Here is a 15,240-nt window from a genome sequence, read left to right on the forward strand (position 1 = left end):
CTAATAAACTACTTTCCTGACGTTAGAAAGTCTTTATAAAACTTGCTTTGAGGTAAAATTGTCTAATCACTTTACAATTTATTAATAATAGTTTATTTATGTGCAAAAAACACTCAGTGTTCTACCTTTCTTATTGAACCACGAGACACAGAGTTCTGAACTTAATTTGTCTACTTCTACTTCAATTTGTCTAAGCAAATGCAACCTACGTTGTACCAAATCCCCCAAATGAATTACACAGACATTTTACTCAAGAGCCTTTTTTTATTGTTTTTGCAAATCTTTATTTGGAAGGCTGAATCAATATTTTTGACAAACACAATCTGACTCTGTACTATGCCAAAGAAAACATGTTTGAAACTTATGTCTTTAAAATAAATGTGCAATTCATAAATCACTCTAAACTGACTACATGCTTTGAATAATTTGTATGGCTTTTGCAAGCCTGTGTAAACTCGCGCCCGATCGGAACAAAATCCGGCATCCGACCACGGAAGGTCTTTACGTGCTACTGTCTTTTCTCTTGGAAAAGCATTTTGATTAAATGCAATACATTTTCTCATATGTATTTTCTCACTATTTCATCTGACTCCATAAATCAAAAGGTTTTAATGATATCCGTGCATCATTAAATGTGAGCGAATGTCAAAGTCAGTATAGACAAACATGTATAACTCGATGATAATCATTCACATTAAACCATTTAGATTCTTGGGTGAGTTTTTGGTGATCTTCGCATGGGGGAGAAGGAGTGGGGGATGAGGGAAAGTATGTTAGGTGAGACTTTTGTCTCAAATGGTGAGTTCAAATGGTAATTTCCAGAGTGGTCATTCCTCAACCAGTTCTTCCAGTTTTTCCAGTCTTACACTTGTGATTAGAAAGAAGTATGAAGCAAAAACTCACCCAAGAATCATTCTTGATTCTTATATGGTCTGATTTGACCGATAGATGTGGTTAATCGATAACTGATTGATGTGGCACTTTCCCTGAAAAAGTTTGACAAACACAATGCTAATGGAATACATTATTATAATATACTCTCTTAACTTCATTTCTTCAACCTTTTAAAAATAAAAGACACACCCAACCCACTATGACTCGCTATCAAAATGCTAAATGAATTTTATATTTCACATATTAGTAAACAGATTATTTTCAAATCACATAAATTAGCTACTTTTCAAGAGAACCTGGAGATGTTAATGCAAAATATTCTTAATCCGATAAGAACACAACTTCCTTTTAACCCAGCTAGCTGAATCCCAAATAGGAATCACATATGAAGAATTCACTTTCAAACAAGGAAGGCCTTATAAGAAGCTCATAACTGTTCCTTTCTTCCCAATCTGCCACGGCTCCAGAGGGTAGAACAATATCAATATACTGCAACAGAACAAAGAAGAGAAAGGCAATCAGGACATTATATTTTATAACGCAAACTATGGCTTGAACAAAGGTCACTTTTAAGGCAAGTTGGTCTATCTGGTAGCCATTTTGAATCACAATCAGATCCCTAGTTCAGTAGTCAGGGCCCTGACCAGGGAGTCATTTTAAGGGCTATCTCAATGGCAAAATCCTACCAGTGCACTGAAACATTTACTCCCTAAAAAGTCCCACAATGCACCATGAAAACCAGGGATCCAAAAATCGCATAGTCTCTTGAGAAGGTACTTATTTTGAACCGCCAAAAAGTATGTTCTATGTAGAATGAATGTGTGTAGTTTGAATGTAATCCATATGACCTACTAACGTCAGTTATATCGCTTCACTGCCTTTCACAAATCCTCTCCCATGGTCTCATGGGATAGTAGTGTCCACCATATGCACACTTCAGAATCTCTTCAGAAGTAGTCGGTCATCCTACTCTTTTATGATTCCTGTGAATTCGGACATACTTCTTTTGTCACACTGTTTTTAACCCACTATATAGTAGGGAAGTATGCGATTTCGGATGCACCATATGTTCCCTAAACTGAAATTCTGAATAAAAATAATAATAATAAATAAAATGATACAAAGCAAGTGAGCCGACTCAACACACATAATAACACGCAAAAGATGTTTTTAAAATACTATTATTTAATTATATTTCAGCATATACATCTCTAGGCAGATAACAATCTAGCTAACATTTGTAATTTTGTTTACGGCTGAAATGTTGCATGTATAACAAGCAAAGTGTTTATACTTTCAATAACATTTAAAAAATAATGCCAGAAAGACATCAGTTATGCTGTTGTGCATAAATACCAGTAATGATGTTGTACAATGAGGATGGTGTCATGTCGCCGAAAGAGTCATCAGCAGGGTTGCCAGGTCTGTGCAACAAAAGATTTTCTCCATCGGGGGGCTGAATTTATACGTCTGGGGGCTGTTTTGGACCGCCGAAATCCTACTTATAGTGATGGAAAACCACGGACTTGGCATTCATCAGTGTCCCAATGGCTGTGTCCGAAATTGCATACTTCCCAACTATATAGTAGGTGAAAAACAGTATGTGACAAAAGTAGTAGGCTATGTCCGAATTCAAAGTACTCATGAAACAGTAGGCAAAAAGTACTCGGATGACCTACTTCTTCTGGCGAGATTCTGAAGTGTGTTTATGATAAAGATACTTTACTATCCCGTGAGACCACAGGAGAGGATTTATGAATGGTAGTGAAGCAACACAACTGACCCTGGTAGGTCACATGATAATGACACCATGGCGAATGTAATAAGTCCAAATTACATTCATACTACACACATTCATGCTACCTAGAACCTACTCAAGAGAGTGTGAGATTTCAGAGGCAGCCAATGTGTAGTGAGCCAAGGTCCTTACCAGTGCCAGAATACGTGTACATAGTATACTAATTCACAACCTAGGGAACTAGGGAGCTGAATGATATACACCCCAAGATTTTCTACTTATTAACTAGTCAATAGCAGGTGGGATTTATAAAGGGGGAGGAGGAACAATATCAAATAGCCATGCACATTAATGTAATGTCAATCAACAATATTTTGGTCTGTCTTTCACAAAGACAGAACAATTAAATATGTATGTTAAACGTTTTTTTGTTGTTTATTAGATTTCAAGCTCTACATTGTAACTGTTATTGAAGTAGGTAACTAAAGATCGCCAATATATTCAAGGTGTGTTCAACCCTGTGTTTTCCCGTCTTTATTGTATTAATTTACCGGTCATCGCTCAGCCCTAACTCTCCTTTCAGGAACTGGAAGATTTTGGCGCTGTGCTCCTTATTCTTCTCCGCAGTATCAGTCACTCCAATGGCAGACACGGACATCAACACACACGGGGAGCAGGACCCTGCGATCATCATCGGCAGGTCAGTCTTTACCACCAGATTCATCCTCTGGAGACATGGCGGCGGAAGTCATATGACCAAGGTCAATGCATAACGTTATAATACGCGGAGAAAAAATCTCTTCTGTCCACACACCATTGTAAGAACAACTTTTTTTTTTTTTCATACTCACGTCTTCCGGTTTCCCCAACGCTGTAGCCAATGTAGCGCATAGTCTTTTCAGAAAGTCTTCTGGAAACTTGCTTGCAGGTAAGTTAGTTTCTAAATCTATGAACGGCATTTTTTCACAAGTTACTGCTGCCGACTAATGTGTGAGAACGTTACAGCTCCTCTTCTTCCTTGAGATACACCGCCCTCTCTGATTGGTTGAAAGACAGAGACGCCTGTTCACCGAGCTCTGTGATTGGTCAGCGTGCCGAATTCCTTTCACGCCTCTTGTACGGATGAGATTTAAACAGGTTGAATCAAAGATTATTATTATTTTATTCAAAATGAATGTCAATAAAATTGCAATGTTACAAAATAGTGGTTCTATTCTGCATACTGAATCCAATGCTCTGTTCCTTATTGTTGGTGTAAAGTAAATGCTTGTCAGTATTTGTTTTTTCTTTACTTCTGACAAACTAAGAGATTGTGTAATCAAGTCTTGCTGAGCAAATTTAGTTAGGAAATATGTCATATCACTAGTTATCAGGCTTTTGTTTTGTAACTCTATTAAATCCTTGTAAGTCATTAACAAATCATTATCAAACGGCATGTTTCACGTGCACATGAAACGGAGTAATGTGCCGAAAAGTTACACATCAGAGCAGCATGACGACATATTATTTTGTATGATATGCTTAAAAAAAATAAACCAAAGAAAAAAGATAAATAGCAGCTTTTTAATTGTACAACATCATTTACATGATCTCACATTCAGAAGTACTGGTATGTATTTCACAACTATCTACATAATAAGTAATTCACATTAACTGCTGGAGATTTCGAGGACCAATCTTCAATCTAGTGTTTAGATCTTCCAAGTTCTCCATCACACCAGAGATGTTACACCTAAAGGGACAACATATCATCATTCCAAAGACAAGAGTTTTTATTTGTCACATTACATAAATGCAAGTGTATCTTTCACTTTATTCATGAGTAATTTTTACAAAACATTCTGTCGCATTTCAAGCACTTTGAAACAAAACAATCCGATTTGAAATTGTTGTTGTCTGTTGAAAAGAGGCTTACCCTGTGAGAGTTTGCACTGCTTAAGAGCTTCATTGAAGCCTTCGCACAAGGTCAGATCAGCCTGAGTCGTGGCGCAGTCCAGGAACTGCCTCACCTCAAAGAGACACGGGCCAGACTGAGAGGGTGGAAGTCGTGAGGGCTCCTGAAAACATGAAGAAAACAGACAGAGAAATACAAGATGAGGAGATGTAACCAGGTTTTGGTGCTTCTCGGTTTGTTCCATATTCTTCATGAAGATAAAAAAGTACATTAAAATCAATCTTATCATCACATATGCAAGCCAGCGATCCATTAGACAAGTTTACTGAAGGTGATAGTGACATTTTAAGGAAAACTGCACCCATGGAAATTTAAATATTAATTATTTTATTTTTTTGGAGCCGGATATATGTGGGCACTATGAACTGTTGTTGCCGAGTGCAACAGTCGGGTTCTGGAAGTAAAAATCCCATTCATTTTCTCCATAAGATAATACGTTCTTTAACAGTTACTGTCACCCCCCTTTTTGAGAATGGATGTTAAAATGCACTATTCAAACTTAAATGGTTGTGATTCAAGAATGCTTTGGAATATTGTCGAAGTGAAAGCACTTAAAAAAATGAAAGTATGAAAAAGTTATGGGAGTTTAAATTTACAGTAAATCAAATATACTGTACTTAATATTTTTTATTTTATATAAAATATATATTTTACAAAATATGTTTTACTATAAAATTTCTATAAAATCAAAGCCATTTATCTTACCAAGTTGTGTTCCAAATTTTTAAGTTGATATCACAAAAATTGAAGTTCCCATGAGATTTTGTTTAGGCGTAATACCAAAAAAAAATGTATGCATTCTGCCTTAACAAATTAATACATTTCTGTCCAAATATCACTTCTTTCACAAAATATGGAACCTTGAGACTCAGACCTTTCTGACAATATGTGTTTTGTCAAGATTAGAAAAGTTTTTGATAATAAATTATGAAACATGATGACGCCCAAAAGGGGAGGAGCCCGATAAAATAATTTAGAGTACCGTTTCTATGGTAACGCAGCGTCCAATTTCAAAACTGTTTTCACCGGATGAATTCTGAGTTCGTAAGCTTTCAGATGATACCTAATTTATGATAACTACTAAAATAGGCTATGTGATGTAATAAAAAAGGTGATATTTTAATATAATACATATAGAGGATAATATTATTTTATCATTTTCATTGACAAATACTAGATTATATGTTTTATTATGAACTTTTAGCATGAAAACCAAAGTTTCAATTATTAAAAAAGTGTGCGTCGACTTTTTGTGATAAAGGTCAGAACTCCTGTTATGATGTAGATTTTTTTTTGAGGTGCACTCATGTCATAAATTCATCTATTACTGTTCCTACATAATTTGTAACAAAAAACAGTGCTAAAATATCTATTTAGGAGTCTTAGATCTTTCCAACAATACATAGTTTGTCATGATTAGATTAGGATTTAATTGTAATATAGTGAAGTAAACTTAGGCGTCCCGGTACCGGGACGGGTTAACAACAACTTGTAAACCATTAAAGACAGAGTAATGTGAGTTACGAGGTTGTTAATCAATGGTATATGCTTTTGTTGATCCAAGCCGTCCGCATTATTTCAACTTTTTTAAATGATCATGTTTAACAGCAGAATTCCTGGTGAAAAACTACATTACCCATGATTCTGCACCAATCAGAAAAATGTAAGTCCCATGACGCACTGTGAAAGCACTCCCTACACTCCCAAACTACTTAAATATTTGTAAACAACATCTCTAAATCAACAGTTTTATATATATGTGGTTTTTAATTTGTCATTTGCAATGCTTCATGGGATTTTAGTTCTTTCCCTCAAAGCCTATAAGTCTTGTACCTTTATCTTTTTATACTTTTTTTGCTTCAAATCAAAGTTTGTAATGTCTTAACTTCGGATGTTTTGGTTCGTGGCTTATAACTCTGTAATGAATCCTTTTGAAAAATCCCAATAAAACAGTTGCACTCAATGGAAAAGAAAAAAAATATTTTGTGTTTCACAGAGAAATATGACATTTTTTCAGGCATCACCTGATATGTAGGTGCTGGTTTGGGTGGCTCCGAGCTGCTGCTGCTGCCTCCACTGAAAGCACCTGTGATGGCACTGCCCATCACGTGCCCTACAGCCGAGCCGACTGCCACTCCGGCAGCTGTGGTGGCCATTTGGGCCATGAGACCTGGTTGCTTGGGCTGGACCGCGGCAGGGGCCACTGCCATTGGAGGAGCTGGTGCGGGGGCTGGAGCATAGGATGGGGCAGGAGCACTGACAAGGAAATAAGGTGAACTATGTTATTGAGTCTAAGTAACTATAAGCAAGTTATACATGCATATATATATATATATATATATGTATATAACGAATATATTTTACATTAACCTGAATTAGTATCACGTGATGCAAACACGACTTAGTTTGAGCTGCTTTTGGCAACTTCAGATGGAAAGAAGTCTTATACCTGCTTGCGTCATGTAGGCTATTCAATGACATACATTATGCATAAATAAATACTAAGCAGATAGTAATGCTTTTCAACTCCTTGTCACTAAGAATAAGGTTTTTGGTTTGACCTTTCACCTACTCTCTGGTCTGGATGTATTTAGGATACACAAAGGTGATATCTGAATTCCCTAAGCAAACAAACATTAGTGGGGGGTTTTCTACAGTCCCACAGTCTGGAGTTTTTCCTTGAATGCAGCTAACGTATCGTGTAACTTTACTCCTACATTGAGTCAAAATAAGCTTGCAGCTCGCTAACGCAGATTTACAGTGCTTAACAAAACTACCAGTTGGCATACCTTGCTTGTGCTGTTGAAGGACGACTGCGGCTTCCTCTTGCCATTTCAAAAGTAGATCGTAACCGCAATTAATGCCCAATTATTATTATTATTATAAAGTCTCGAACAAAGCGCGAGGGTAGTTATATGTTCTCTATCCAGTGTATCCACACAGAGTAGTGCTGAATGACAGCCGGTATGCGCACGTGCGTTTGACCTTGTGTTGTAACTCTAACTACAGAAAATGGCGCATGCGCGCGTCAGTGTTCTAGAAATTTGTAGAAAAGCGCCTCGATAAAAAATTTTTTGTGTGTACGTCACATAAATGTATTATGTATAACAGATATGCTCGAGTGATTTCTAAGATTTTCATAAACTACCCAGGCAAGATAGTAGAATACTGGCTCCTCTTTCTTATACGATATTTGAGATTGAGGGAAGAATGATTTGACAGATTTTTTAATTTAATTGTCTAAATTCATGACTGTGAATGTGAAATCCTTTCCCACATTTTACTAAACAGAAACACAACACTACATTACATCTTATGTCACACTCACGTCTCACAAGCATTCCCACTAGATGGCACTAAAATATCGGCATTGAAACCATCGCTGTGAACGCAGATCCATTTGAAGAACTGTAAGAATAATGGGGTAATTTCAATTTGGCACAGAATAGAGCGAGTGGAAAATGTAGACAAAAATACAGAGGCTCTATTAAATGTGTTATGTTTTATTGTATCATGTGTTCATTGTGTAAAGCTGTAGGCTACTATTTTATCTCTCTGTTGGGAAGATAGATAGCCTATGCCTGGCCTACTGTTTGTCTTCTTTAATCCATTCGATTTTTCCCAGAGTGTCATGTAGAATTATTTGCATGTGAACATAGTCAGTTCTTTTGCTGGTTTTATGTCTAAAAATGTAATGTGTGATGATGTTTTTGACATATTATTTCAAAATCTATTTCAATGAGCATCCTTGCTTTTCTAAATCAAATTTAAGTTCAGATAAATCTTGTAATCCATTTGTTAATAGTTCTGTCAATGTTCATTACATATAATTTCAAACATGGCATTCTTTCTTGTGAATGCCCAAGCTCAGATTTTCAACTCATTTAAACTCAAACATTGGGAAATTTGACAACAGGAGCAGCTTCACCATTTGCTTTCATTATAGGCATTCTTCTCAAGGATAAAGTATTGGTTTGAAATAACATGAGGGTGAGTAAATGAGGACAACGTTTTGGGATGAACTATCCCTTTAAATTCTTGAATCACACAAGCATCTGTAGTCTTAAATAAATCTGTGAAGAAAGGTTCAACTTTAGGCAAAATGGAAGATTGTAATTTGACATAAATGCTTTTTAGTCAAATCCAGGGACATAAACATAAAAACAGCACAAACAATGTCCAAGATTGTGTTGTGGTTACAGCTGGCCTGATAATTTCTGCTTAGTGTGTGGCATGGGGGAGCTCAAATTTACTTAAATTGGCATGATTCACACCCCAATCTCAGATGGCAGGAGGTGATTCAGCATACATAGGCTTTGTATAAGGTTCTGCCTTATTTCAACATTATAGGTCTGTTGTGTCTACATTATATGACTTTATGAGATTGAACTTAATTAACCATTAGGGCTCAACAGGAATACCGTGTCCATTATGGTCCGTGATGAGGTATGCACCAGAGTTCCACAAGCCTTTGTGGTGAATTCCAAAATTCCAATTAAAAGCAAAAAATCCAAGAGGTAAATATAGTGCAATAATTTTGTTATGTACGTTTTGAAAAATTCTGATATCAGTTTAAAGTGTTAGTTCACCCAAAAAAGAAAATCCTGTCATCGTTTACTCACCCTCAATTGTTTCAAACCTGAATGAGTTTCTTTCTTCTGTTGAAGATATTTTGAAGAATGTTGGTAACCAAACAGTTGACTGTAGCCATTGTATGGAAAACCACAGTATGGGAAAAAAAAAATACTATGGCAGTCAATGGCTGTATACCGTCAACTTCAGCATTCTTCAAAATATATTCTTTTGTGTTCAACGGATGAAAGAAACTATATATATCACTGTGGCAACATTTGCATCTCGCATCACAGTGCAAAACAACAAGTTGCACTAAAGCCAGCTTGTGTTTTTTAACCTCCACTCCTTCTCCATGCTCTTTCTTGTGGTCACAGGCACATGGGATGGAGGGCTCAGGGTGAGGAGGGGTAGAGGCTATGATTCATTTCCACGGGGCTTTCTTTCATGTTTCATGAGTGACGTTTAATAGAGCCTCAGGGGTCTGGTTGAAGCTGCTTCCATGGTGGAGTGTTTGAGGAGTCTGGCTTGCATTTTATCAGACTGATGGGGCCCCGGACCCCGAGAAAGACTGACAACAACACAAAAGAAGCTTGTTTTGAACTTCTTGGTCTTCATGATCGAAACCTTAGCTTTATTGTTCTTAATCAACATAGAATTTCACAAATAAACACGTAATTAACAGCTGCATGCTGGTATGGAGCCTATATGGAGCCCTGTAGTTCAACTTGTAGCGTGGCACACGCTACTAAAAAAATATTTTCCTTGAAGGTCCTGTAAGTTGAATGGGTAAATGTAAAGCAAACATCTTGTGTGATAAGCATAAAGATTGCTGATATTATTTGCTGACATGCACAACATAGACCTATACACAATAACATTACAGCAAAAATAGAAGCGAGTCTTTTGTCGAGTTGTTCATTAGAGGCTTCTGAATGCCATTCGTACCGCAAAGGTTCATGATCCTGGTGGGATGTGAGGGTTCCAGCATTGTAATTTCTTTACAGGATTCCTTATTATTGAAAAGTCCTATGGGGCACAGAGGAAGAAAAGGGAGGCTTCAGGTAGTTTTGGCTGTATGATCTTTTTCCACTGTTAACTTTCTCTCCCGATAGGCGTCATTACCCACCTCTTACAACAGACTGAATCTCAAAGAGTTGCACTCCCAAAATATAGCTATAAATGCTTTAAACATTTGGCAATGAAACAAAACATGTCTCATTCAGTAAAAACCCACCTATAACTGCAACCACGCGTTCATATCTGTAATCAAGTTGCACAATGCTGTGTGGTGGTTTTATGTGTGTGTGTTAATAAAATACTAATTTAGCAGGGTAACTAAAGAGTTACTAAACCACAATATCTTTCTGCTTTGAACTTTGTTCGAGGGGTAATTGTGAAGGATTTCACCTGAGGAATCTAAATTTAGAGCACATTGACTAAGCAGAGAAAATGTATGCACTTCATCTCAGATGTACAGAATCGGGAAGAGAGACAGGGGTTATTTTCACTCATTTTACTCCTGACTATTAAAAAAATAATAATAATTAAGGCAATTTTAGTATAAGTGCACATCTTAATCTTAAAGCTATTGAACATTTCTATAATATTTGTATGTTCTGTTTTGGTTTAGTTTCAATGTGTAAAGATGGCTAATTCGTAACAATTCGTACGACCTCACTCGTACGAATTAGTACGATTTTTGCTAAAAACTTACATATTTGACGAGTTGCCCAATTCGTATGAATTCGTACGAATGACCTACCCCTGACCCCGCCCCTAAACCTACCCATCACGTGGGTTTAGACAAATCGTACAAATTCGTACGAATTAGCCCGTACGAATTCGTACGAATTAGCCATCTTTTAATCACTCGTCAAATTCGGACAAATTGGTCGTGAGATAGCGTTGGTTATTATTTTTGTTTTCCTGTGTAATCAAGGTCTGTGCCCTTGATGGTTTAATGATTCTGTTCACCTGTCGTTCTATTGATTAACTCGGTTAGCCTGTGCCCTGTGTAAATATTCTCTTTATTCAGTTCTTTGTCTGGTCTTTTCTTAGTCTTGTGGATGTGTTTTCCCCTGTTATTCTACTCTATATTCTGTTGTTTATTGTATTAAAGACACTTTACTGGAATTATTTGCAGCTATAGGCCTACTGCAACCTGTGACAGCACTATGGTTCACAAGTTTAGGGTCGGTTACATTTTAATTTAAGGCTTTTAAAAGAAGTCTCTTATGCTCACCAAGGTTGCATCAAAAACACAGTTAAAACAGTAATAAAGTGAAATACATTATTACAATTAAAAATATCTGTTTTCTATTCTAATATAAATTGTAAATATTGTCTTCATTTGATGGTAAATCTGATTTTACAGCATCATGACTCCATTCTTCAGTGTGAAATGATCCTTCAGAAATCATAATATACTGATTTGGTGCTCAAGAAACATTTCTTATTATTATCAATGTTGAAAACATTTGTGCTTCTTATTTTTTTTTGTTGTGGAAACTGATCTTTTTTTTTCAAGATTCTTTGATTAATTTAACAGCATTTATTTGAAATAGATTTGTAACAATGTAAAAATCTTTACTGTCAATTTTTATCAATTTAATACATCCTTGCTGAAACATTTTTTTTTTTTTTACTGACCATAAACTTTTGAACACTAACAGCATATTCTATTCCCATATGTTTAGTATTAGCTTTAAGTGTCATTTCAGGTCCTGTACGGACACACCATAATCACTTGTGGAAGAGAACCAGCTGGAGAAGGTATGAATTCAGATCATGTGCTTGATGATACATTAATCATTTTCAGCATGTATCAAATCTTTTACCATAAAAAGTAAAAGACAGGGGATTTCTTACCTGGGAAGAACCCAAAGCTGTTGTACACAATTGAATCACCCAACTATTTTTGGGGGAATTAAAAAAGGACTATAATTCATGGAAGGGTGAAAAATAAGTGTTACCAGACACCTCGTAAAACGGAGTTCAAGTGTTGTATGGCAAAAGACACATTTGTATTCCATTTACTTCTAAGGCTCGGGTTTTGCTATCAGAAATGTTCTTGATACGTTTAAATGTTTATGAGCCAGTGTGATGGCATGAATTGTACCATTAGACAGTCACTCTCTTAAATGGATCAATGTGACTGCGTGTCAGTGATTATGTGATTCAGTCACAGCTTAATGCAATGATGGGAAACCTAATGACCCCTAGCAGATGCTGACTTTGATTTTTGCAGGTGTGCAGATGAGAAAGAGAGAGAGACATACCTATGTTTACGGCTAAAACATCAAATAATGGCATAAAAAGACAAAAAAGCACATTTGAGAAGCATCTCTAGAGATTTTCCTGTTTGATAGTCCCTGCTGTAAATGTGCTTTGAATGTTCAGTAGCAGAGATTTTACAGCAAGGAGGCCCTTAACTTTACAGCTATCGGTATATACACAGTTAAGCTCACCGCAGGGCTGTCGCAGCAAAGTGTGAGTGAGTTTAAAGTAAATATAGGTGCTGTTAAGGTAGACGTACCTTTAGTAGATGTGGAAGCGTCTATTGGTATATTGCGTTCACACGGAGCTGACAGTGCAAACAGAAGTGAATTCACTATCTGTGCTTTTCATTTTCTGATCTCTCCGGCTTTGCACACCTGGGATACCTGGCAGAAAACCGAGAGAAATAAAACGTGTTTTTTCCCCCTGCCCCCATCTAATGGGGGTTTACAAGTGACCCTGTTATTTGAGATGAGTCAGCCTCATTGTGGTTCTTTCCACAAAAGTGAGGGGGATTGATGGATTTTAAAGGAAGTCTGGACAGTCTTCCTTTGTTTTCAGACAGCTATCTGAAGACATAATTGATTTATATGCGTGTCTCATTGGCTTTGTTGTGGTTGGCTCAGGTCAAAGGGTTAACAAACACTGGCATATAGTTTGAGGAAATGGGCAGCACTCTTAAAAATAAAGGTTCCAAAAGAGGTTTTTGTAGCGAAGCCATTAAGGAACCATTCTGGGTTCCCCAAAGAACCTTGAAAAATCTCTTAAGATAACTATTTTAAGAACATTTTAATAATAAAGAACCCTTTCCCACTCAAAAGAACCTTGTATGCTATGTAGATGTTTTATGGAACCACAGATGCCAATTAAGAACCTTTATTTTTTGAGGCTGTATGTGAAATCCACTCACAAAGGTGAAATAGGTTCAGGTGATTCCTGGACGAAGTAAAGTGTGTAACAAGACACTCTCTGTTTATCCACAGGATGGTGCTAAAATGTTTTATTAGGATTTGAGGGTTCATGTAAAATTGAATTTGAAATTGTGCAGAAGCTTCATCTTAAAAAATAGATGAATGCCCCTTATCGATTTATAGAACGCTGAGGAGAAACTGCAGCTGGAGATCATAGGCAAAAAAACATCTCCTGAATAAAAGTCGAAGCTTATCTCTGAAATTGCTTGAAATACTCAACGGTCAACTCAAACCAAACCTTTTGTGATTAGTTCCAGTGAAGTTTAGAAGTAAAAACCGTAATAAACTGTAATCGTTTGTTTGTTTGTTTTGAAGAAGCTTGCATGCGTGTCCCTCCAAGGGCAGCTATCTAAAACCATCATCAGCCCACTCTTTCAAAAAACTGCTTCGCATAGCAAGATTTCTCTTGGTTTGGATCCAAATGCGTGGAGCAAAATTAAACAAGGCTCTTTGTTACAGTGACAGAGACAAAGAAGGATCTGACTCATTTGGCAGGAGTTCTAAAACAGGATATAGATATAGTTTCAGCATTTTCCCCAGCTGTGATTTATATCAAAACAAAATGAAAAAACTGCCAAAAGTTTGAGAAGAAAAATCAAGCTGGATCTTTCTCCGTTAGTTAGTACACAACAAACAAGTGAACAAACAGAGCACATGAAAGATTTAGAATGCTGTTCGAGTCAGTCAAAATGAACAGTCCAGTACCGTTAGACACTAAAGATTTGACAAAGTTGTTCCTAAGGTCAGTACTTGACACTGGCACATCAGATCCTTTCCTCAAAACTGCAAATTTCTTGACACCACAGACTGATGCTGCATGTCAAAAGAGCCCTTTAATTTGCATGCTTCCCGAGCAGGCAATTTCCTCAACAATGGACTCAACACTAATGACACTGTTCATGCGCTTTAACCAGAGGCATCTGAGAAATGTGTCTTCTCATTGTCAGGTGCTTTTAGGGTCAGGTGGATAAATCAAGCATGCCACTTTCTGAGCGGTGCCAAATAGAGAACACAGCCTTTGTTTCAATCTCAAAAAAGCAAGTCTGTATTTTACTCACGTATAAACCTTTCATCTCCAGTATTGTTTCTCCTCTATTAATGACTTTAACCCTTATGAGACAGGTTACTGTTTTATGTTTTAAAGTATAGTAATTTCAAAATTAATGCCTTATATTCCTTTTAAAAAAATAATTCGTTCTTACAGTAAACAAATTCAAATTGGTAAAAAAAAGTAAAGCTTTTATAACCCAATTATTCTGAATCAACACTATGTGACAGTCAAAAGTAGGACGGGTATATTTGTGGCAATTGCCAACAATAGCCTACATTGTATGGGTCAAATATGTAGGCCTATCGATTTTTCTTTTATACCAAAAATCATTAGAATGTTAAGTAAAGATCATGTTCCATGAAGATATTTTGTAAATTTCCTACCGTAAATATATATAAAAAAAAATTTTTTTTGAGTAAATCCAGCACAATCGCGAACAAAATAAATGGACAACCGATCAACGATTTTCTCAATGTTTCGATTTTTTGCACCCTCAGATTTTCAAATGTAGCTCTCTCTCTCTCTCTCTCTCTCTCTCTCTCTCTCTCTCTCTCTCTCTCTCTCTCTCTCTCTCTCTCTCTCTCTCTCTCTCTCTCTCTCTCTCTCTCTCACACACACACACACACACACACACACAGTAGCATTTTCAAGTAAGCTAATTTATAATTTGAATATGTTATATTGCATTTTTTTTATTTGTAAAATATTTAACATGGTATCATTTTAATCTGTAGATAATATAGGGTTAAATGGAACAGGTGCCCTTTAGAAATTGCCTTAA

At 36.5% G+C, this 15,240-nt stretch overlaps 2 protein-coding genes across 2 annotated transcripts; both read right to left on the minus strand.

The window, feature by feature from the left end:
- Positions 1-1,100: 1,100 nt before the first annotated feature.
- Positions 1,101-3,644, minus strand: ddt (D-dopachrome tautomerase). The gene is made up of 3 exons (XM_056235622.1): positions 3,484-3,644; positions 3,184-3,359; positions 1,101-1,383 (listed from the first exon to the last, which is right to left on the minus strand). The coding sequence occupies exons 1-3, from the start codon at positions 3,589-3,591 to the stop codon at positions 1,311-1,313; spliced, it is 357 nt and encodes a 118-aa protein (XP_056091597.1). The 5' UTR covers positions 3,592-3,644; the 3' UTR covers positions 1,101-1,310.
- A 532-nt stretch (positions 3,645-4,176) lies between these two features.
- Positions 4,177-7,509, minus strand: chchd10 (coiled-coil-helix-coiled-coil-helix domain containing 10). The gene is made up of 4 exons (XM_056235621.1): positions 7,376-7,509; positions 6,611-6,842; positions 4,548-4,689; positions 4,177-4,364 (listed from the first exon to the last, which is right to left on the minus strand). Exons 1-4 carry the CDS (start codon positions 7,417-7,419, stop codon positions 4,345-4,347), a joined length of 438 nt encoding a protein of 145 aa, XP_056091596.1. The 5' UTR covers positions 7,420-7,509; the 3' UTR covers positions 4,177-4,344.
- Positions 7,510-15,240: the final 7,731 nt, after the last annotated feature.

The sequence above is a fragment of the Rhinichthys klamathensis genome, unplaced genomic scaffold (assembly GCF_029890125.1).
Source record: "Rhinichthys klamathensis goyatoka isolate OS25496 unplaced genomic scaffold, OSU_Roscu_1.1 h1tg000424l_1, whole genome shotgun sequence".
In the NCBI taxonomy this organism is placed as follows: Eukaryota; Metazoa; Chordata; class Actinopteri; order Cypriniformes; family Leuciscidae; genus Rhinichthys; species Rhinichthys klamathensis.